The sequence below is a fragment of the Gouania willdenowi genome, chromosome 17 (genome assembly GCF_900634775.1).
Source record: "Gouania willdenowi chromosome 17, fGouWil2.1, whole genome shotgun sequence".
Lineage (NCBI taxonomy): Eukaryota > Metazoa > Chordata > Actinopteri > Blenniiformes > Gobiesocidae > Gouania > Gouania willdenowi.
Genome location: NC_041060.1, coordinates 31,926,382 through 31,949,653, shown reverse-complemented (window position 1 = coordinate 31,949,653; position 23,272 = coordinate 31,926,382). Strand labels below are relative to the sequence as shown.

The 23,272-nt window shown below is 37.9% G+C and overlaps 1 protein-coding gene across 1 annotated transcript in view; it reads left to right on the top strand.

Annotated features, from left to right (window-relative positions):
- Nucleotides 1–4,762: 4,762 nt before the first annotated feature.
- nmnat2 (nicotinamide nucleotide adenylyltransferase 2) overlaps nucleotides 4,763–23,272 on the top strand; it is a 39,325-nt gene continuing 20,815 nt past the window's right edge. The window contains exons 1-2 of the mRNA XM_028473535.1: nucleotides 4,763–5,024; nucleotides 13,413–13,501. Coding sequence (XP_028329336.1) covers nucleotides 4,940–5,024; nucleotides 13,413–13,501 — 174 coding nt within the window. The 5' untranslated portion in view covers nucleotides 4,763–4,939. The remainder of the gene's footprint in view (nucleotides 5,025–13,412; nucleotides 13,502–23,272) is intronic.

The window sequence follows — 23,272 nt, the reverse complement described above, 5'->3', positions numbered from 1 at the left end:
TTAATATTCCTCTTGTGTTAGCTTTCTGTTAGCATCTCTAAACCAGCTGTAAAATACACTAAAAACAAATATCATCTTTCTTTCCTATCTATTGGTTACCTTGTTAGGCTTGCTAATCAATTAGAATATAGGTTTTAATATTTTTGGTGTGGACATCTGAGCCCTTTTTGTGTCAGTGTACCCCTCAATTAGTTTTTTATGGTAAAGTGTGGTAAAACTTGATATGAAACATATTTTAATAATTGGTAACTACATATGTGTAGATCTGTACATAGAATTGTAACATGTTTCCCCAGTTTTGCATTAAATTATACTTGACAATTCTTATAGAATTTTCATGGCAATTGCAATTACAAAGTCAATTATTTGAACTCAATTACAATTTAATTACGATTATGACAGCAACAGATTTTTACAATTCCAATTATGATTACACATTAATTGTAATTGCACTATGACATTTATAAATGACCCCAACCCTGGCTCTCTCTGTTCACGTGACTTTTGGAACACATTTGGTGAATAAGCCTTTTCACACTCTTGGAACTTTCGGTTCTCGCGCATGCGTTCAAAGATCAAGAGGGATAAACTCGCCTTGGCTGACAGTGAGTTTGACAGAGATTTAGATTATTTTACCCATTGGAGCGTTGATTCCTTGAAAGATTTTTTACGTAAACATGGTGTCGGTCTCCGAGGCAGAAAGTCCTAGTTAGCTGCTGAAGGTAATGCTGCATACGAGCTGAAAATTTTGGTTTTTCCCGATTTTTCAAGCTGTTTCACTTATCAACCTGTCCATCTTGTGCAGTTCATTCACATTTGTAAATCGAATTAAAAATAATAGCTTAACGCTGATATCCGAAGTTTCTGAGAAATCTATGTTTATGTATGATTCTTTTGAAATGTGAAAAAATACCTAACTAGTCTTTTACTATGGTCTACTGCCGGGGTGGTCATTCATATACATTTAAGTATATAAGTCCCGCCTTCGTCCTATAGACCCACATACAAATGTAAAAAAGCGGCGTGATCGCCCAGCCATGTAGCGGAGACTGTCAATCAAAGTGAATGCGTAACTGTGCACAGAAACAAGGCCGCGCGTCACAACAGCAAACAGGTAAATATGGTTTTGGCAAGGCACTGCAAGGCAAGGCAAGGGAAATTTATTTGTATAGCGCATTTCATACACAAGGCAACTCAATGTGCTTTACATGATTAAACATTCAACAGCTTAAAATCAATAAGAACATTTAAAGTCATCAGTAAAATCAATTAAAATCAACAAACACATTACATCAACAACATGACCAAAATTTTTTGATTTAAAAATGTTCACCTGATGCTGACTTCAGCTCTGCTGGCAGTTTGTTCCACTTCTTTGCAGCATAACAACTAAAAGCAGCATCACCATGTTTACTGTGAACTCTGGGCTCCACTATCTGACCTGTGTCCATAGAACTCGAGACTTGGCTCTTACTTCAGAAATGTCCATCGCCAAAAGAATAACGATGAATAAGAAATAACGATGACCCATAGACCTATATCAACGTGACCCGATGCGACCTTGTTATGTTCTGCGTTGCACGTGCAGAAATGTAGACGCGTGGCTTCTGGTAGATTGGCAGAGGCAGGGGGAGGAAGTGGAGCCGTTTAGGGCGGGACATCGACACGTCTCTCAGAAACTCCGGATATCAGCTTTAATAAAAATAATCATGAACCTGGTTAGTGAATTGTGTACCTCGTAAATGTACCTTTTCAAAGTGAGAACTCATACTGTCCTTTTCACACTCGGAAATCTTGCTTGTCCCACAATAATAATAATAATACATTTTATTTACAAGCGCTTTTCAAAAACTCTAAAACACTTTACAGTTGTTAAAAGCAACTACACAATTCAGAAAAAGAAACTAACAACAATAAAGTAAATACAGAAATGACATAATCAAACGTTAAAAGCTTGGGAGAGGAGTGTGGAAGCAGAAGAGGAAGTGAGCAGTAGACTGTTGCAGCGCAATGAAGCTCGTGCGGATTAGATAGTTTGTGATGCACTTTTGAATGGTAAGACTTTAAATAATCATATTGGATATTATTATTATCAGCGTATCAATAACTTCCGGGAACAAATTGAGTCTACATGAATCACGTGACGGTCAAGCATTGTCGCAAATCTCTCTCTATATGGCTCCGATCACAATGAGCCTGAAATAAATAACCTAATAGAAATTATTCCTCTTGTGTTAGCTTTCTGTTAGCATCTCTTATGATAACGGGTCCTAAATCAGCTGTAAAATACACTAAAAACAAATATCTATTATCTAATTTATTTCTTATCTATTGGTTACCTTGTTAGGCTTCATAATCAATGAAAATGTATATATTTTGGGTCTTTTTTTGTGTCAGCATACACCTAGATTTCATTTTTTTTCAAATGGTAAAATGTGGGAAAACTTGATATGAAACATTATTTAATAATTAACTACATTTGTGTAGATCTGTACATAGAACTGTAACATGGTTCCCCAGTTTAGCGTTAAATTATAATTGACAATTTTTGTAGATTTTTCATGGCAACTACAATTACAAAGTCGATTATCTAAGCACAATTGCAATTCATTTACAATTACGACAGCAACATATTTTTTAACTTACAATTATAATTACGCCATAATTGTAATTAATTATCAATGACGCGATTACAATTATAATTGACCCCAACCCTGCCCGGCTGCTAAGGGGGTGTTGGCTCCTGTTCCAGTGCACCATTGTTTGCCTGGTCCCAGTTCCCCAAGGATCTCATGGCAGCCGAGTTTGTCTTCCTCCGGCATGGAGCCCATAGTTCCCCTCTCCATCCTCCTTATGATGGGCCCTTTCGGGTTGGGAAGTCGGGGCCAAAGAACTTCATTATTGACTTGGGTGGTCGGAGGGACCTGGACTGGTTGACGGTGCCCACTCTGCCTTCATGCTGTGGTTGGCCCCCTGCTGCTGTGTCTACCCGGCAGTGTCGGCGTCAGGGGGGGGGGCATTTGCGGGCCGTGCTTCCCCTGCTGACCTACTATGCCCCCCTACCCCACTCGTTTTATTACTCTATGAGATCTGATTGGCTATCGCAACTGACTGTCCATTCACTGACAGCGCACGGGAGCCTGTTTTGTTGATTCTGAAGGCTTTAGATTTCATAGACCCTGACAACACAAGCTAGCTGAAATATGATTGGATAAAAACTGTACCATAATATATATCACTGGAAGCAGCACAACTAATAGGTTACTTTCACGTGATGTCACATTGGTGCATTGTGAGAGCGCAAAATTCAGATGGAGGGCAGGAGGTGAAGTCGCTTGAAATAATCCAAATGCCTATGTTTTGTGGAGTTTACGGCTGCTCCAATCGTTCTAACCGAGGAAAGGGAAAAGAGATTTTATAGAATACCGAAGATTGTCGTTCACAAAGGTGAGAAATGTAAAAACCTCACAGAACAATGCTTTAAAAAGTGGATTTTAAACCTAGGTCTGCGGTCGAGAGAAGCAGAGTCTGCTAATGCCCATGTCTGTAGCGACAATTTCATCAGAGCTAACTTTGTTTATTGAGGCTGTGTTTGTATAGCATTAGGTTGTTGTTAAATGCTTATTTACTATATTATTTACCTTCTCTTTTCACCCCTACTGCACACTTACTGTACACAGTACTATTCAGTAGTAGTATATATGTATGTGACAAACAAACCTCTTCTGTCCTTGACCGTAAGGCTAACGTTGTTGTTAAGTTTGTTTACATTATAGCCGTTACTGCTAGCTGCTAGCATCTTAACACATAAAATAAGATGAGAACAAACACTCACCCTGGCGAAGACCAAATGATAATCATGGTGGAGTTGTTTGGTACCGAGGTTGTGGACCATCCGCTCACTAAAAAACAAACATGTATATATAGAATAACTTTTTTGTCTGGCGCCGACTCTGCTACCCGGGTTCCCTCACTAGGTTTTCCACCTGGTAGCCCTCCTTTTCCGGCTCAGGACCGTCATTGGTGCCCCCCATGTGTGGCCTTGTCAGTGACTGTGCGGATTAGCCGTTATGAGCATCCTGTTAGGCCTCCTCATGGACCACTTGGGTGTTTTTCCCATCACCAGATTGGCCAGAAGATGTGTGATTGTCGGATTGTGTAGAGCAGTGTTTCTCATATTGGGTTACGTGTACCCCTGGGGTACGCAATGGCACGACAGGGGGTACTTTGAGAGAGAGCGATGGATCATTATAATGATGATGGAAATCAGGGGTATCAAAGACTTTTTAGTTTAGTGGCCAAATACGGAACAGCCTGATCTCAAGTGGGCCACAGATTTTAAGCGGGAAAAAGAGTAATTTCTACATTATTGTGCCCTATTATACACTTGTACGTATCCATAAAATAGTGAAAATGTAAGAAACTGACAATATCTAAGCAATAAGTGACCTACACCAGTGTGGAAGCGAGGGGACTGCCCTCGCTTCCACACTGCTGCTGAGCTGCCCCCCGAGTCCGAATATGTGTAATATGAATAATATAAACACTATTAAAAGACTAAAGATCTCTGGGATAAAATTACAAACGTTGTCAACCAAAAAAAAAAAAAGAGATGGTGAAAGACGTATGTATAATTATTTTCTTGTGTGAGGATGTCTAATTTGGCAGTAGAATTTAATGTGACGCAAAGCGACGCCACCTAAAATCTTACCAAGGGCGCTAAATTGCTGAGGCCTGTCCAATCATTATCAATAACGTTCACTCTGTGAATGTCTCTTTAAAACCATGACGTTGCTTCCTCCAGCATCACACACACATAGAGCAGAGACACACACACACACTGCAGAGACCGCCAGTCCTCAACAACCAGCGGTACTACAGAGCTACACGGACCGGGGCCACACTGACACCAAATCGCACACGGGAAACACCGGAAAATATGACAGAATCCAAAAAGACGCACGTGATTCTGCTGTCCTGCGGTAGCTTCAACCCTATCACCAAGGGACACATTCATATGTTCGGTAAGCGTTCGTTCGCACACACTGTGTATAAGTGCTGATGTTTACAGGGACACAATGTCGTCTTTTAGCTGTTAAAATGATGTATACAGGCTGTAAAATGGCAGGTCTGTAGATGATGTGTCATGGTGCTCTCCGTGAGGGTGGTGCTGAAATGTGCTGCGATTCTGACATCACGCACCAAACTATCCGTTACATGACGGGAATGTGCTCCACCCTGTAGAGGACTCAAACCCAGAAGATCCTGAAGCCCTGGTTCTCGGTCCATGGCTGGTCCGAACCACTCATTTCTATAATACACCACTAGATAACGCATTTGTGAACAAGCCCAGACACGTAGTTTAAGTCACCGGCCGCCATCTTGGTATACCAAACAACAGCTAACTGCGGGTTTCTGATTCGATTTGGCTCTATTTTTAATGCTCTGACGTCACAATCAGGCACAGTTACTTAAATTCAATAGGAAACAATACAGTGAACTAATGAAAATGACAAATGACAAAAAAAAAAAAACCCATAATGTTCAGGTGTTATAAAAACAGTCAACTGTCAGTTAGGAAATTATTATGTGTTGCCTAGCAACAATCTTGTCTCCCTTCCAGTTATGGACCTATTTGTTTTGGTGGAGTCAAATAAAATATTAAATGAACAAATCATAATCCATCCATCCATTTCCTGGGTCTTGCTCGTGCCTATGTCTGGTTCTCAATGGGCTTTAGGTGGGGGTACACCCTGGACAGAGTGCCAGTCCATCACAGGGTAACACACACACAGACAACCACTCACTTCCCATTCACTCCTATGGGTAATTTAAAGACACCACTCAACCTATCAGTCATGTTTTTGGATTGTGGGAGGAAGCTGGAGGGCCCGTAGGAAACCCACGCAGCACGGGGAGAACATGCAAACGAGGCGGATGTGCTAACCACTAATCCACCGTGCGCCCCCAAATCATAATCCTTGTTATCAGACCAACAGTGTGATATTCAGCCTTATACCCTTTTATTCAAATATATATTCTTCATCGGTTTGGTTTGCTAATAATCTTTCTGTAACTGTTATAACAGGCTTAATGGCATATTATGACATAAGTTGTTAAAGTTCTGGAAACCGCTCTCTATTGTGTATAATTCATATGTTGCAATGAAAAAAAGGTCCGCACAACTGCGTGGTTAGCTCCCAATTTTAATTAATTTACACCAAAAAACATAATAATGGACATTTATTTATTGTAACTCACTCTTTATATATTGTAATTTACTCATCTATTACTGTATTTTTAACTGTGATCTCCACATTGGCCACTACACCACATTAAGATCAGTCTAGGACACACCTACATGATAAAGTATAACATTTCCATACTATATGACGGGTACCCTGATGCTTGTATGGTCAAGAATGTAAAATTTTGTCATATATACAGTATATATATATATATATATATATATATATATATATATATATATATATATAAAGTGTATAAAGTTAGTATACATGGCGACTGTAAATACTTGCAATATAAATGTCCGTTTATTAACACTGACATGTATCATGTGTCGTGTGATTGCCTTGTTCAATCAAGCACACTACAAAAACAGGTGTGCCTATCGCTGAACTCATGCTTGATGAAGGGCGTTCAACCCGAAACGTCACGTTTTTTGGTGTAAATTAATTAAAATTGGGAACTAACCACGCAGTTTTGCGGACCTTTTTTCATTGCATCTTTGGACTTTTTGATCCAGCGCACAGCTTCAAAAGGGATGTGTGTTTGTTTGATTGTGCTATAATTCATGTTGTATTGTTTCCTTCAATAATATTAACACAAGATAATTGTGCAAGATATAAGAACTGTAGGTCAGACATGAATTAGAAAAAACAGAAACAGCAACAAAACAAAAAACACAACAATTTGTAAATTACAATCAAAGGAATTGGGTTGGAGGGGTGGTCAGTGTGGTGACAGCTCTTGTGTTAAACAGTGGAGTTAAACAGTCTGATGGCAGTGGGCACAAATGAACGCCTGACGCGCTCCGTCTTGCATTGTGGTGATATGATGCGATGGCTGAAGTTGCTGCCCATGGTCCACAGCTCCTCATTATCATTATCAATATTACATACGTTTGATTCCTGATACATGGTACCAAGAGCATATGACCAGATAGAAAGCAGACATACGATGCAAGTGTATAACAACTAAAGACTACATACAGTATATGCCTAGCTACATAATATTAACAGTAAATATTTTAATTCCAATTCATTTTACGGGTTGCTCAATGTCAGTTTTTAACCACGTGAAAATGTTAAATTTGAGCAGCCAAATGTTTTTGTTATACCAATATGGTGGTAAGTGGCTTCACTTCTTCTGACCAATGCGCTATCCAATGGCCTAATAGACATCAGTGGTTCTGTCGGGCAGAAATCCTTCTGATTTTGGCATTGCCAGAGGCAAAATACTTTTTTGTTTGTTGAGGGAAAGGGGAATTAAAAGACATCTAACTTGGGTAAAATATAATTCCTAAGATAACTGTACGAGAAATTTACCAATGTACACAGTCTGAATACTTAAGAAATGGTTACACACTGTTCATTAGGTTAATGATCATATTTCAGATTTTAGGAAACTGTATTATTCTGACGTTTGACTTCCAAATGACTGCTTTATTCTGTTTAGATTTTTCTGGCACAGAAGAGACATCATTTCATGCATTTTTTTCTTCTGAGAGATGCTTGGGTTAGGATGCTATAGTGGTGTAATGATTAGCACATTAGTCTCAAGGCAAGATGGCCCTGGGTTCACACACCAGGGTGGAAACTTGGGTATTTTCTGTCTGGTGTTTGCTTGTTCTCCCCGTGCCTGTGTGGGTTTTCTCTGGGTACTCCTGTTTCCTCCCAAGAACAACTTTTCTATTTGTGTTTTCCCTGTGATGAATGCTGAATAATCACTACAGGCATGTGTCAATTCTTATTATACGCCAACACCATTGCTCATTTGACCATATTAATATTTCATAACTTTCCTTTGGGAGATCACTGTCAATTGTCTTCCCGCTATATGTGCACCCTATAGCACAACCTTGGCTGACAATACTATTGCAAAGTTAAGAGAAAGTCAGCATCCCTCTACCGTCAGATTACACTTGTCCAAGTGTATTTCATCCCGAAGAAGCAGATTATCTCATTAACAGTGCAGCCCTTTACACTGTTACCCCACTTCAAAAAACAGAACAATAAACAAGTCAGTTCCTCATTATGATCATCTATAGCACTAATTTAGGCAGCAACATTTATTTTTATTTTTTCCTCCTTGCTCTCAAAGGAGACTGATGCTTTTTCCTCCTTTTTTCCTTGTGTGCTGCTCTTTGTCTTATTTTTGTCTTGTCATAATCTAATAAAAGCCTCTATCTGCATCTAAATCATGGAATTGATCAGCTGGTCGCTAAACGCTATTGGTCAAATTTCTCAACAAGGAGAACGGGCTATAGGAGAGCCCGTATGTCCTTAGGACTGCATTTTCCTGATTTATTGCAAAATTTGGATTACGTTGGCAGCATTATTGGAAAGCCGCTAGTCATTGACGGAAGGGGCCGAACTCTCAGGACTATCAGATGGAATCCACCATGGTGAAATTTTAAGGAGGAGAGGAGAGTTTGTCAAGGGAAATGGCCACATTATTGGATTATTGGATATGAATGACCGGGAACAATAAGGCTGGTAATAAATGTTGTGACTAGCCCGTCTGAAAACAACTTATCTTCATTGATTCGGCCCCCTGAGATAAATAGCCTGTTGTCAATGTCTGTTTTTTTTCTCCACACTGTTCTATGGACGGTATGTTGATTTAACGCTCTGACCTTTACCTCACTTTCCCATGAACACCTGGGATCTTCATCCTGGCTAACGAACTCTCGAGGTCATCTCTACGCCAATGCTGTCCCACGTCATTGGCATTGAGATGAACTACCCATCCTAAAGACTATCCCCCTGGTGCTAATGTGCTGTTGTATTGAATTGAATGTTGTGTTTGTTGGTTTTTGTCGCAATGTTTGCTGAGGAGTTTTTTCATGATCCCAAACTCCGCCCCCTCTACAAGGGCCTAGTTGGTTTTGTCTTTTTTACCTCTTCTTCTTACCCATTGTTTCAAATTACTCATCTAAGAAACGGAGCGCCGCCCTGCTGCTGGCTGCTCCACAGTTCCCTGTTCCTGTCCCACCCTATGTTATATGTGATTGTCTTTTCATGTTTCTTGGTGTCATTGGTAGGCCGTTTCATTTAAGTGGTCAGAGGAACAGAGTAGAGCTGAGGCCACGTTTCCAGGTGCAGACCAAAGTGTATTTATTAATTACTTCAAAAGTAGAAAAGTATTTACAAGAAACTATAGGCAAAAACAGGGTTAAACCATGTGCAGCACTCCAAACATAGCTCAGTTCATGCAGCACTCTTCTCCAACAATGCAGCTGAGCACCTTTTATAGGCTGGCATGTGATCAAGCGCCAGCCTATTCTGAAGCACGGGCAAGTTCTTAAAAACAACAATTTTATTCTTTCAAACTATGCATTACAAATCTAACAATGTAAACACATTTCATAACCTCTACCAAATATATATGTTTCATTAAGTTAACTGTGTCTGTATTAAAATACATCTAATTTAGCACAACATTTAAATCAAACACCCCTCCTGCTCCTCACACAATGGTCCCTCCTGGAACTTTCTTAAAGTGCTCCGGCTCCCTGGGGACTCCTTTAGCCGGAACACCTGGAACCAGACCAGAGATACAGGGTAAGTTCATTTATCACACAATTCTACATTTTACATTTAGTTTCACTCATACTTTACTCTCTGTTGCAGGTCCACAACCAAGGGAAAGACAATCAATAAACATTTGTTTTTAAAAACATAATGTGCATACGTCTTTTGTCCAACAAGTAAATGGACTTGATTTATATAGCGCTTTATCACCACACTGAAGCAGTCTCAAAGCGCTTTACATATCAGCTCATTCACCCAATCACTTTCACATTCACACACCAGTGGGACAGGACTGCCATGCAAGGTGCTAGTCGACCACTGGGTTCAGTGTCTTGCCCAAGGACACTTCGACACATAGTCAGGTACTGGGATCGAACCCCCAACCTCTCGATCAGAAGACGACCCACTACCACCTGAGCCACGATCGCCCTAATGGACTTGCTTCATTACACTTGGTCAGGACATAACTGAAACTGAATTTCCCCTCGGGATTTATAAAGTAGAATCAATCAAGAAAACCAGAGTGGAGGGACATTCTTCTAAATGACTTAAAATGATTTAGCCTTCAGTATGTATCAAGAAAGAATTTTTATTTTTATTATTTGTTATTAATAGAAGAGAAAAACAACAATCCTGAGTTTCTGCTCAGTACTAAAGTTATGATAATAAAATCTTGAAACTCTGTAGAGTATACTGTATGTCAGCAGTGATCACTTTTTCAAAATATCAGAGACAGAATTAAGGTTCTGCTGATATTCCAAATGGCTTTATCAAGGCAAGGCAAATTTATTTGTATAGCGCATTTCATACACAAGAAATTTAAAAGATTAAAAAGTACAATGGAGAACTTTAAACAGTTTAATGATAAATTAAAACACTAACACATTAAACAGTTTGAAATCAACAATAACATTATTAAAAATATTCCTCAATCATGCGCAGTAGAAAAAGAGTCTTTAACTTTGATTTAAAAATGTTTACATTAGATGCTGACTTCAGCTCTGCTGCAGTTTGTTCCACTTCTTTGCAGCATAACAACTAAAAGCAGCATCACCATGTTTACTGTGAGCTCTGGGCTCCACTATCTGACCTGTGTCCATAGATCTGAGAGACCTGCTGGGTTCATACCTGACTAGGATCTCACTGATGTATTCTGGACCAAACCCATTCACAGATTTATACACCAGCAGCAGAACTTTAAAGTCTATTCTGAGGCTGACTGGGAGCCAGTGTAAAGACTTTTAAACTGGACTGTGTTCTGACCTCTTTGTTCTGCTTAAGACCTGAGCTGCAGCGTTCTGAACCAGCTGTAGCTGTAGATTCTCTTTTGGGGGATTCCTGTCAGAAGACCATTACAATAGTCCAGTCTGCTGGAGATAAAAGCATGGACCGTTTTCTCCTGATCTTTCTGAGTCATGAAACCTTTCAAACTGGAGATGTTCTTTAGATGGTAGAAGCTGTTTTTGTGAGTGATTTAATCTGAAGATCTGAGTCAATCAGAACAGAAAAATTACTACAACAACATGTAGTATATATTCATGTGGCTTCTCTTTCTTAAGTTTATTTAAGGCTTTTGTTAGAACATTCCTGAGGGCTTGGATAGACTGGGAAAGATGAACATTTCCACATCTTTATTTACTTTATTGTTCCCTCATGGTAGAATTTAAATATTGCATTCAATGTCATATTCATAGATCTATCAACTTATACCATTTTAAGGAAGCAAATATTGCCTTCAAACAACACAACTTGCAAAAAAGTGTATGAGCTCTTCCAATCAACCATTACTCAGTGGACAACACAACACAAAATACAGCACTGTGTGAATCAGTGCATCATTGATTGTCATTGTAGCCCTTGACTGTACGTAGCTGTCAAACCAGTGCCGTTTGCATACGGCGCTGTCAAATTCTTGCAAAGAATTGACAAAGCTTGTGACAATGTTTCTGTTTAGAACAGGTTGGACTCCATCCAATCTCTCTAAAAGTGAATAGCAATGTTTGATGACATGATCACTTCCATCAAAAACCTGAGCACTTCCAACTAGGAGTGTGATGAGATATTGTGCCGCGAGATTAAACTCAACGAGATTTCTCATCGCGTTAAAAATCTCTCACAAGAATTTTTTGTTTTTGTTTTTGTGAGCTATCTAAACTTTTATTTGTGACCTGTGGGGGCAGTAATGTGTCTTTGAACCTAAAGCAGGAGAAGGAAAAGAAGAAGAGGAGGAAATTTGAGTTCTCGTTTCAATTTGTGGAAGAAGTTTAAGAGTTAAAAGAACATGGCTGTGTAGTTGCAGCATGTTGTTAATGACATACTTGGTCAGGCTCTGTTTGCACTATTTGCACTCTGTATTGACAGAGTAGAACTTTGATTTGGTTTTGCACATAATATTGTTTGCACTTGAAAAAAGATGTTTATTAAAAGCTCATGCTTACATCATGCATATAAAGAGTTTTAATAGAACATTTCAAAATGCATGTGCCACTCAGTTAAAAAAAAGTCTGTTGGTCAAGTCATAGATTTTGTTATTGTAGTTTTCTCAAACTCGTCTCATTCTCGTGAACCCAATATCGTCTCGTCTCGTCTCTTGAGTGTCACACCCCTACTTCCAACTATACCACCACCTCACACTCGGACCCTCCTTCCTCGGACCCCTCTCCTCTTACTCTCTCTTACTGTATCTGCCTTAGACTCCTTCTATCCAAGAACAACTCAGACGCTGCACCTTTTAAGGTCTGCAGACTGATTGCTAATTGAAGATTTGTGTGAAGGAGTTTCAAGATCGCAGTGTGTGCGCGCCACTTTAATCCCCTCCAAGTGATGATTTTTATAACGCGGACCAAGTACAGTCATGATGTTGTAAAAAGCATCTCTGTGAAACGTGCTCTGACAGACTGAAACCAGATTCTACTGCTGAGGTGCAGCGATGCGCATGGCTGCCGTGTAGTCTTTGTTAACGGAGGGCTACGCGTGACATAACTATGGTATTGGTGTGACAGAAACATAAAACACACGTGCTCCATCAACTCTTAGTGCTCAGATGTATTGAAACACAGCTGCTCCGTGAGTCCACGGACCATTCCCATTTCCAGATGAACGCGCACGCTTCATCCAAGTGTTTTCAAAAAATTTTGCCCGAAAATGGCCCAAAAGTGCATTTTCTGGTTTCGGCCAAAAATGTTTGGTGGCCGGAATTTTGGTGCATCACTAGTATTTTAGCTGCATTACAGTATGACTCAAAAACCACACCCCCACATTTTGTTGATTTCACATACTGTAAAAGCTCAGTTGCCCAAACTGGCCAAAACTCTTCACACCAATCTTGTATGAGGTACGCTCAGCCTAAGAACATAAAATGTACACATCCACCGTGACCAGTGCTCATTCTGCTGAGACCAGCGCTGCATGTACTTCACTTGTGTTGTAAAATTAAACGATCATAGCAAAGAAATAGATCCTCTGTTCAAATTAAAGTTCCGTGAGGTGTAAGATAAGATAGCAGAGTACTACAGATAGAATAGCTTGTCTTTAGACGGTGTTCCAAAAACTCTAAACAAAAAGACAAATGACGAAATATTTCTAATAGTTTGTGTTATTATATTTCATCTGCTTTCCTCTCTGTATTTTCTGCAGAAAAAGCCAGAGACTATCTCCACAAAACTGGACGCTTCATTGTGATTGGTGGAATTATCTCCCCAGTACATGACTCCTATGGAAAACCTGTGAGTATAAATCAGACAGTGACAGTATTTACAGTCAACATTTATGTGGATATTGAAATGAATGACTTAAGTAAGTGTGAGCATCCATGTCATCCCCTTAGTCTATAGTCTTCCTTTATCTTCCACCTCCTCTGTTGCCACTTCCTGTTACCTGCATGGACACCTGCTCCTTATGATATGTTTTCCCTGCTCTATTTAAGTTCCTGCCTTTCTTGGTTAATTCTGTTTTGGCTAAGCCTGTGAAACTCGACAGAAAGCACTGCTGATTCCACCTGACCATTTGCACCTCTGGCAAGAATCACATTGATAGAGTAATGATGAAATTAACAGAGGTGTAAAGAATACTGATATATCCTACTCAAGTAAAAGTACAGTTACTTGACTGAAATTGGACTCAAGTAAAAGTACAAGTAAGTCATACATAAAATATTAAAGTACAAGTAAAAAGTAGCTCAATTAAATAGTACTTAAAGTAAAAGTTACGAGTTACTTTCATCCCCCATGTTTGTTCTTGATAATAAATCTTGACATGGTTCCTTTTCATACAGTAAATCTCATGTATAAACTTAAAAAGCAAGAAACCACATTTTAATAGATTTATTACAAGACTTAATTTTCCACAAAGGCATCTGCACAAAATAAAAGGTTTGTCAAAATGTACAATTCTTTTTTAAATAAAATAACACCAATGAATTCAAAAATTATAAGGCTTTACGTATTGCTACTATTATGAACTCTAAAACAGTGCCAGGCCAAACGTGCCATGTGGGTAACAATATCATAGGTAGAAACACCACCCTGAACCCAAGAAAGTTGCTAGGCATTGATCAGAAATGGCACGACTAAAAACATGTGGATTATGTTCAAGGTGCCTTCATAAACTAGAAGAAACCATGAAGCGGAAACAAAACATAATCCCAAAAATTAAGAATTTACTCAGTAATGGTTTGGTGTACAAATGTAATTAATTACCTATTTTAAAAAGTACTTAAGTACAGGTAAAATTACTGATTTAGAAATATACTGAAAAAAGTAATTACAGTAATGTGAGTGCCTGTAATCCATTACTTTCAACTCTGGAAATTAATTTGGTAAAGATCAACAAAATAGTTAGACATATATACTTTATTAATACCAGTGACGTGCCATTAGGATAGGCAAGGTAGGCAGTGCCTACCCAAGGGTGAATTGTTATTTTGATTATTTGTTTTAATTATAATATTTTTGTAAATTATTTGTTTTTCCATTTCCAATAGCCTACAGTACCTATAAGTTTGAAAGTGTACGCATTTTGTGCATTTCATAGCCCAAATTACTAAACAGCGCTATTTCCTGGAATGGCTGCACAGTCTTTTTTTTTTTTTTTTTTCTCTCTCTGCTGTAAGGCAGAGGGAGGCCACGCCCCCTCCCAAAGGGACGTTGCTCCTCTGCTTCCATTTCCATTGCGTGTTTTTACGTGTTTCCGCATGCGCAGTCAGGTCCCTAAGATGACAACCATTTACGTGCAAAGGCAGCGTAGAGAGCTGCCTTTGCACGTAACCGCGCAATGCTAAATGCTATAACTAAGTTCACAGTACATTAGTGAATAGATGCCACGTGACTGCTGCTGCTACGTTCTCTAGCTAGTGGGCTAGTGGGGATAACACTACAGTCAGGATGACAGCGCCAGAGATTATAGAGAAACTTTTTTTTGAGGAAAAACAACAGCTTTTAAAAGATGGAGACCAACACCTGAGTTACCAGAGCTTCAGCAAAGGTAAGGTCAGAACATTGTTGGTACTTTCTACAGTGAAAGGTAGGATTGGCTTTGTGGATACTGAGGCTGTTCTGAGTTGTCGTCGTCATTTTCTCTGTGTTTCAAACACAAACAACAGATGTGCTGCCGTGTCATGAGATATATCTTGTTGGGAGAGTATGGAGGCTATATTAAATAATTGTTCATGTTTCTTTAATAGTGTTTATGATGTTGATTTTGATGTTAGATGGCTAAATGCTTGTTCATGTGGATCTTGTTGGGTTTTTTCTTTCATATTATGAATTTTATATTTCGATAAGCGCATTGAGATTACTTTGTTGGAAATTGCTTTATACAAATAAAATTGATTTGAATTGAATTAACACTTGCCAGCAGAAACACATGAAATTGTCATTGGTGATCTCGATTTGCAACGTGCCTACCCAACCCTAGTGGTCACGGCACGTCACTGATTAATACCCATGAAGACATTTTTGGGAGAGGATAATCAAACATCACCTGAGTTGTTGAAGATGACCTTATTCCAGCTATTGGTAGTTGGTTTTTTTTTGTAATTGAATTTTAATGTGAAGATATGTTCAGGTATACAGCAGCTTTGTGCAATAACCAAGCTGCAGATCTAAAGAAAATATGACTGTTATCTTTAATCATTCAAAATTGCATCAGATTGCAGAAAGAAAAAAACCCTTGCAGTACCATGTTTGGCTCTATCAGTAGAATACATTGTAAGAGTGTTCTTTAGCTTTCTGCTGCTGCCGTGTCCTTTTACCACACTCCCTGTCAGGATTAATGAGGGTCTTGTCCTACTTTTGCTCAGTCTTTAGAAATACTGCATGAATAATAAATGCTACAGATAGTCAGCTTTCATATGAAGAGATTTTCTATTCCTTTCTAAATGAAGCACAGCTTGATACCTTTCGTTACTTTTTAACAATCAGGTTGTTCATATCCTCTACCTCACAGCAGCAGGACTAGATTAACAGACCTATTAGATCTCTCCGGCACTGTACATGTCATGAAGCAGCCCTTGTTTTAAACTATTGCATGGGTGCATTCTATTTGTTTGGTTAAAGCATAAGTGTACCCAAGAAGATTTACCAGCATCTTAAACATATAGCAGCATAACTTGAAAAAATCTCAGGCATAATTTTCTAAAAATAAGATGACTACATTAGACACCACAAACCACCGAACTAGGCATGGTCCAATGTCATGACTCCTACAGACTCATCAAGCTGTAGAATCATTAGATCTATAAAGAAACAACCTCACTCACCCATCCCTCCCTGTTTCTAAACCTATCGTCCCTTACCGGTATCCTCGTGAATGCACACAACTGTGGAACTCTGAGTGACTTTTTTCTCAATAGACACAAGTGACAAATGTATGGAATTTATCCTGTGTTATTGGAAAGTTTTCTGGTGTTTTAAAGACTCTGACATGAATGCACTAGTGTTAAGGCTGAACGATTAACCTTAATTGCATCGATATTAAGTTTTTCATTACTGTGATAACGTAACCTCAGATGCTGGAGGTTTTTTCTTCTGTCTCCATCATTTGAGTGATATACATGTTCACCCACCAGAATTGCAGAGAACCGCCTTCCTGGGCTGCTGGCCAATCAGAGATGGTTACAGGACACACGCTTGTATGCGCTGCAGCAAGTCTCTCTCTTTTTTTTGCTACAGCAAGTATGAGTGCACTAACAACTACACTAGGGCTCTATAAAATCTTTTATTTTTTTATTGGAATCACGAAATCAAACAATGAAAATGGAAACCTGGTGTCACCGTGAGGGAAAGGACGTTCCTCCCCACTCTCATCCTAACCGCTTCAAACATTACCTAAACCTCGTCTAACCTGGCAAAAAAAATACACAAATCATCCCTGACTGCTAAATCAGAACAGACCAGTGCCAGTTTAACTTTAAAGTGTCTGTAAAGCTCCTTCCATTTCTCATAGCGTTGCTGTGCTCCGTTTATTTTTGTTTTATCATTACGTTCTGGAATGATGTCATCAGGATAATTTAAATTAGGTTAATTTAAATTAAGTTGATCAACACTTAATCAATAAACCTCCTCAGATTCAGTAAACCATTGATCCCTGAGGGTAAATTGAGTGACATTAATTCATTGATCATATATAGTCATAGATCTTTATATGACATGAATAATTAAAAAGGAGCAGTCAGAATAATCCGTGTCAGTACAACTTATATCTACCTTTTAATTATATCTTACTCATTATTTTAAATTACATTTTTATTTTTGACATACATTTTTGTTTCAAAATAGTTTTCTTTTTTATTGGTATTAATTTTTTTTCCTCACAGTACAACTTATATCTTCTTTTTAATTGTATCTTACTTTATTTTTTTTTTTAACTTTTTATTTATATTTTTCACAGAACAAAACAAAACAAAAAGAACATTATCTGAGACAAATGAAAAACAAAAAATAATAATGAAAATAAATAAAAGTGTTCTGTACACATACGATGCACATAATATGACCATTCACTTCTCAACATACGTGGCACACTAATACACAGCAATATAGTGATATCCGATATACAATATATAAAAAAAAATAAATAAAAAAAAACAAAAAAAAACAAATATATATATCTATATATATACATACATATACATACACATACTCACACATACACATATATATATATACATATACATATACATACACATACATACACATACATGTATATACATATACATATACACATACATATACACACACACCCCAGTAACCGCACATTACATTAGGGCAGTTTTTTTCTTTTCCTTTTTTCCCCTTTTTTCCTTTTTTTGCTTTTTCTTTTTTTCTTCTTTTTTCCTTCCTCCGTTTTTCTTTTTTTTTCTCCCTTTTTTTTCCTTTAATCTGTAGATTTAAATATTGTTTAACCAGCACTGATCACTGATTAAAAAGGTCAGCTTTCATTTGTAATGATGCAGTCATTTTTTCCATCACATACATTTGTTTTAGTCTCTGTTTCCATTCAATTACTGTTGGTGATTTCAGAGCCTTCCAATTAACAGTAATATTTTTTTTGGCAAGTAGTAATACGCGTAAAATGTATCTTTGGTCAGCATCGAAATCATCAACTGATATAACACCCAGTAAGTAAAAGAGTACATTTGAGGGGACTTCTCTTTTTACAATTTTCTCCATCTCTTCTTTAATACTTTTCCAATATGCAAGGATTACTGGACAGTCCCAAAATATATGTGTATGGTCACCTATTTTACCACATTGTCTCCAGCATAAAGCTGAAGAGGGATCTTTCACATAATTTAAAATAACCAGAGGAGTATAAAAATAACGCATTTTAAGTTTCCATTCGAATTCCTTCCACTGTTGACTATTAATTCCCTTTTGGCACCCACTGAACCCCCCCCACCCGATCACCACCTCCATGATGACATTATCTGCTGCACTGTATATATATATATATATATATATATATATATATTTATATTTATATTTATCCTTTATTCTCTATCTATCCTTTATTTATCCCTCATCCTTTATATTTATCATTATTATTATTATTGTTGCTGGGTAATTCTTTGGTTTTTTTTTTATTTTTTTTGTTGTTTGTTTTGTGCACCAACTACCAAGACAAATTCCTTGTACTGTCCTTAAAACTGTACATGGCCATTAAAAACATTTCTGATTCTGATCACAGAGTTTGTCCCATAGCTCATCTTCTATGACTGTATTGGTTTCTAATTCCCACTTTTCCAAGTATTTTCAACAATGTCTGCTGACAATCTTTTATAAAGATGAGAAACATGTTTACCAATGGGGAGGTGTTTTTCAGAAATTGTGATAAAATATTGTTCTATGCTGTTTGGGATTTTGCCAATTCTTTCTTTTTCCTTATGGTTTGTAATGTAATGCCTAATTTGCAAATATCTATAAAAATCACTTGAGGGAAGATCAAATTGTTCCTGAAGTTGTGTGAAAGATTTTAGATGTGTTTCTTCAAAGAGTTGGTTAAAAATAATGAAGCCTTTAGCTGCCCATCTCCTAAAACCATGGTCACACATTGAAGGTGGAAAATCTACATTACCCACAATAGGCATAGCTCGAGAAATTGTTCCAACATCCTTAAGCATTTTCTTTACTTCTGCCCATACCTTTATTGTATGTTTTATCCATTCATTGCTAATCTTCCTTTTATTGACCTGTTTTATATCCATAATGGGTAGGGCAGATAGTTGAGCATCCTTAACTTCCCCTTGTTCTATTTGAGTCCACTTTGCTTCCCCGTCTCCACCGATCCAAGTCACAACTGCTGCTAGTTGAGCTGCCCAATAGTAAAATTTTATATTTGGCAAAGCCAAACCTCCTTTACTTTTAGCCAAATGAAGTGTTTTAAGTTTAATTCTGGGTCTTTTGTGTTGCCATATAAATTGAGAAATGAATTTGTTTAACATATTAAAAGTGGAAATTGGAACTCTTATGGGCAACGACTGGAATAAAAATAGGAGACGTGGGAGAAGATTCATCCTTACGGTCTCAACTCTGCCAAACAATGACAAAGGAAGAACTTCCCAGCGAGCCAGATCACTTTTTATTTGTTTAATTAGCTTATTATAATTTGCGTTAAAAGGTTTTGTTGTTTCCGGTGTTATAATATTTCCCAAGTACCTAAATCCTTGTTTAGACCAGTGTAATGACGCTATCTCGTTTAGATGTTTAGGCCATGTTCCTGATATCATCATTGCCTCTGATTTATTTTGATTAATTTTGTATCCGGATATGTCTCCATATTCTTTTAGGCATTGCATTAATCAAAGTGTTGAAGTAAGAGGATGCTTTATAAAGAGCAGGATATCGTCAGCAAAGAGGGAGATGTTATGAACTCTCCCCCCACCATCCTCAACCCCCTCGATCTGAACATCCTGCCGTAATGCCTCCGCTAGAGGCTCGATACTGATAGCAAAAAGAATGGGTGAGAGAGAATCACCTTGTCTTACTCCTCTCTCTATATTAAAAAAGTCAGAACAATGTCCATTAACTCTAATTCTTGATTTGGGGTTCTTGTACAACAGTCGGAACCAACTAGTACATTTTTCACCGAAGCCCATCTCAGCTAATGTTCGTTCTAAAAATTGAGAATCTACGTGGTTAAATGCTTTCTCAGCGTCTAAGCCGAGAAGCATTGACGTTTGAGTACCCCTTACCATAAGTGACTGCAGGTTTAATGCTCTCCTTATATTATTTGTCCCATGACGACCTGAAATGAACCCCGTCTGATCCGGTTTTACCAATTTCTTAATGTATTTTTGTACTCTAGTTGCTAAAATTATAGTATTTTATAATCCACACACAGGAGGCTAATAGGACAATAACTCGAACATTGCAATGGATCTTTTCCTTCCTTATGCAGGACTGTGATGATAGCCTCAGACCATGACTCTGGAGGGTTCCCTGAATTTAACACATAATTATATTACTTACATAATACCGGAGTGAGGTCATCGACAAACACTTTATAATATTCTCCTGCAAACCCATCTATTCCTGGCGACTGATTGTTTTTTAATTTAATAATTGTTTCTTTTACCTCTTTTTCTCTAATTGGCTCTACTAACGCAGAGGCTTCATCTGTCGTCAATTTGTCTAGTTTAAGATTATTAAAGAAATCATGTATTTTTTCTTCTTTCAGTTCCTGAAATTGACCCTTATATAATTGTTCAAAATATTTGGCAAAGGTATTTGCTACAGCTTTTGGACTAGTTTCGACATCATTGGAATGAGGTTGTCTGATTTTAGGAATTATTCGACTTGCTTGTGCCTTAAGTTGAAATGATAATAACCTGCTAGCCTTGTTTCCCAATTCAAAGTATTTTCTATCGATAAACCTTCTGCCTTATATGTCAGAATCTCATCCAATTTGGTTCTGTTCTCTTTTAGTTTATTAAATACTTTTTGTTTTCCACTTTGTTTATGTTCATTTTCTAATCTCTTGATTTCAGTTTCTAATTCCAATTGTTTTTTAAGTCTTTCTTTCTTTAACTTTGATCCTATTGATATTATTTTCCCCCTTATTGTGGCTTTCCCTGCATCCCATAAAACAGAAGGTGAGACCATTCCGTTGTCATTCAAAGCAAAATATTCCAGTATTGCTGAACGTATTTCCTCTCTTACATTAACATCTGTCAATAATGAAACATTAATCCTCCAATACTTCCTACATGGCTCCATTCCCAAATCAAGTGTCACTTGCACTGGGCTATGATCTGAAATAGATATTGGATTGATAACACAGTTTTTAACTCTGTATGTGTCTTTTTTAGACACCAGAAAGTGATCCAACCACGAGTAGCTTCCATTCACCTGTGACATAAAAGTGAAATCTCTCTCTTTTGGGTGAAGGTGTCGCCATGCATCTATCAACCCTAATTCCTTCATCATATTCATTAGACTTTTAGACATTCTACTTTGAGGTTTTGAGGATGATGGTAATTTATCTATTCTATTATTCAGTACACAATTTAAGTCCCCACCCATTAACAACACACCTTCCCCATTATCTGCTACCAAATTTGCAAGCTTTTTGAAAAATGTTGGACAATCTTCATTTGGTGCATAGGCATTCAAAAAAGTTAATTTACAGCCAGCAATCCTTCCTATGACCTTTTTCACAGTGAAAATACACAGATCTATTAAACAGTATAGCTACACCTCTCTTTTTGCATTTCCCATAAGAGCTACTGTAAACCTGATCCGCCCATTCTCTTTTTAATTTTTGGTGTTCTGTTGCTGTAAGGTGTGTTTCTTGAAGTAAAGCTATAGAGCATTGCATTTTCTTCAACTGCCCAAGTATCTTTTTTCTTTTAACTGGGTTGTTTATTCCCTTTATGTTGTAGGTAATTAAATTAAGTAATGCCGTCATTGTATTTATATATATAATGTAAAACAACCTCTCACAAGCGTCTGTTAGACAAAAAGAAATAAAATAATTTAACTCCAAATATACAAAGTTAAACAAAAAGAAATTTGCAACCTGTCTCAGATAACACAAAACAATAACATTATGAACATAGAACAGAACTTCCAAATTTCCAGTCAGACACAAGAAATAAACTATAACCATGTCTGACCCCTGGTGATAATGGGACAGAGAGTTGTGACCTAATCCCTCTGTGGTGAAAAGCACACAATGTGCAACAATGACCAATATTACACTAGCATGTAAGAAAAGTCTTAGTGAGTGTGAACCACTCATGTAAACGTCAAGAGTCCGTCAGATGATCTTCTATTCTTTTTTTCTTTTTTTTGCTTTGTGACAACTTACATTTTTATTATGTATTATGCTATTATTACTTTCAGTCTATGCATTGTTCATACACGCTCAACAATATGTATACCTTTAGCAGCCCTGATTTAAAATCGAACTGAAGTGAATTTTAGTTGTTATATACCTCCGACTATTCAGCCTCATCTTCTTCCAGAATCATGGACTTCAAGTCATCTATCGCCAGCATGCTGGTTCTTTTCCTCTTTGCGCTGATGTTCCATCCTCCTGTCAGTTTCTCCTCGATGCGCTCCTTCTCTCCACACTGCACCTCTACGCCCATCCCTCTCAAAGTGTCAACGGCATTTGTCAGCGAGGAAAAAGTTTTTTCTCCCGAGTCCATCTTGACTTTCAGTCGCGCTGGATACAGGCACTTTGCCTGAATGCCCTTCTGCTTTAACTGCTTGACGACTGCGTGAACTTTAGCTCGCTTCTTCTGTAGCTCAGGAGAATAATCTTTATCGAAGAAAATCCTCTTATCTTGAAACATCAACTTTCCTTGGCTCCATGCTTGCTGCAGAACAATATCTTTCACCGCTACGTCGAGGAATCTCACAATGATTGATCTGGGGGGAGCCGCTGGATCTGTCGGTTTGGACTGAAGTGAGCGGTGTGCCCTTTCAATTTTTATGTCCAAGTTAGGTGGTAACTTCAGTACTTCGGGAAGCAGGGCTTTCACAAACGTAACC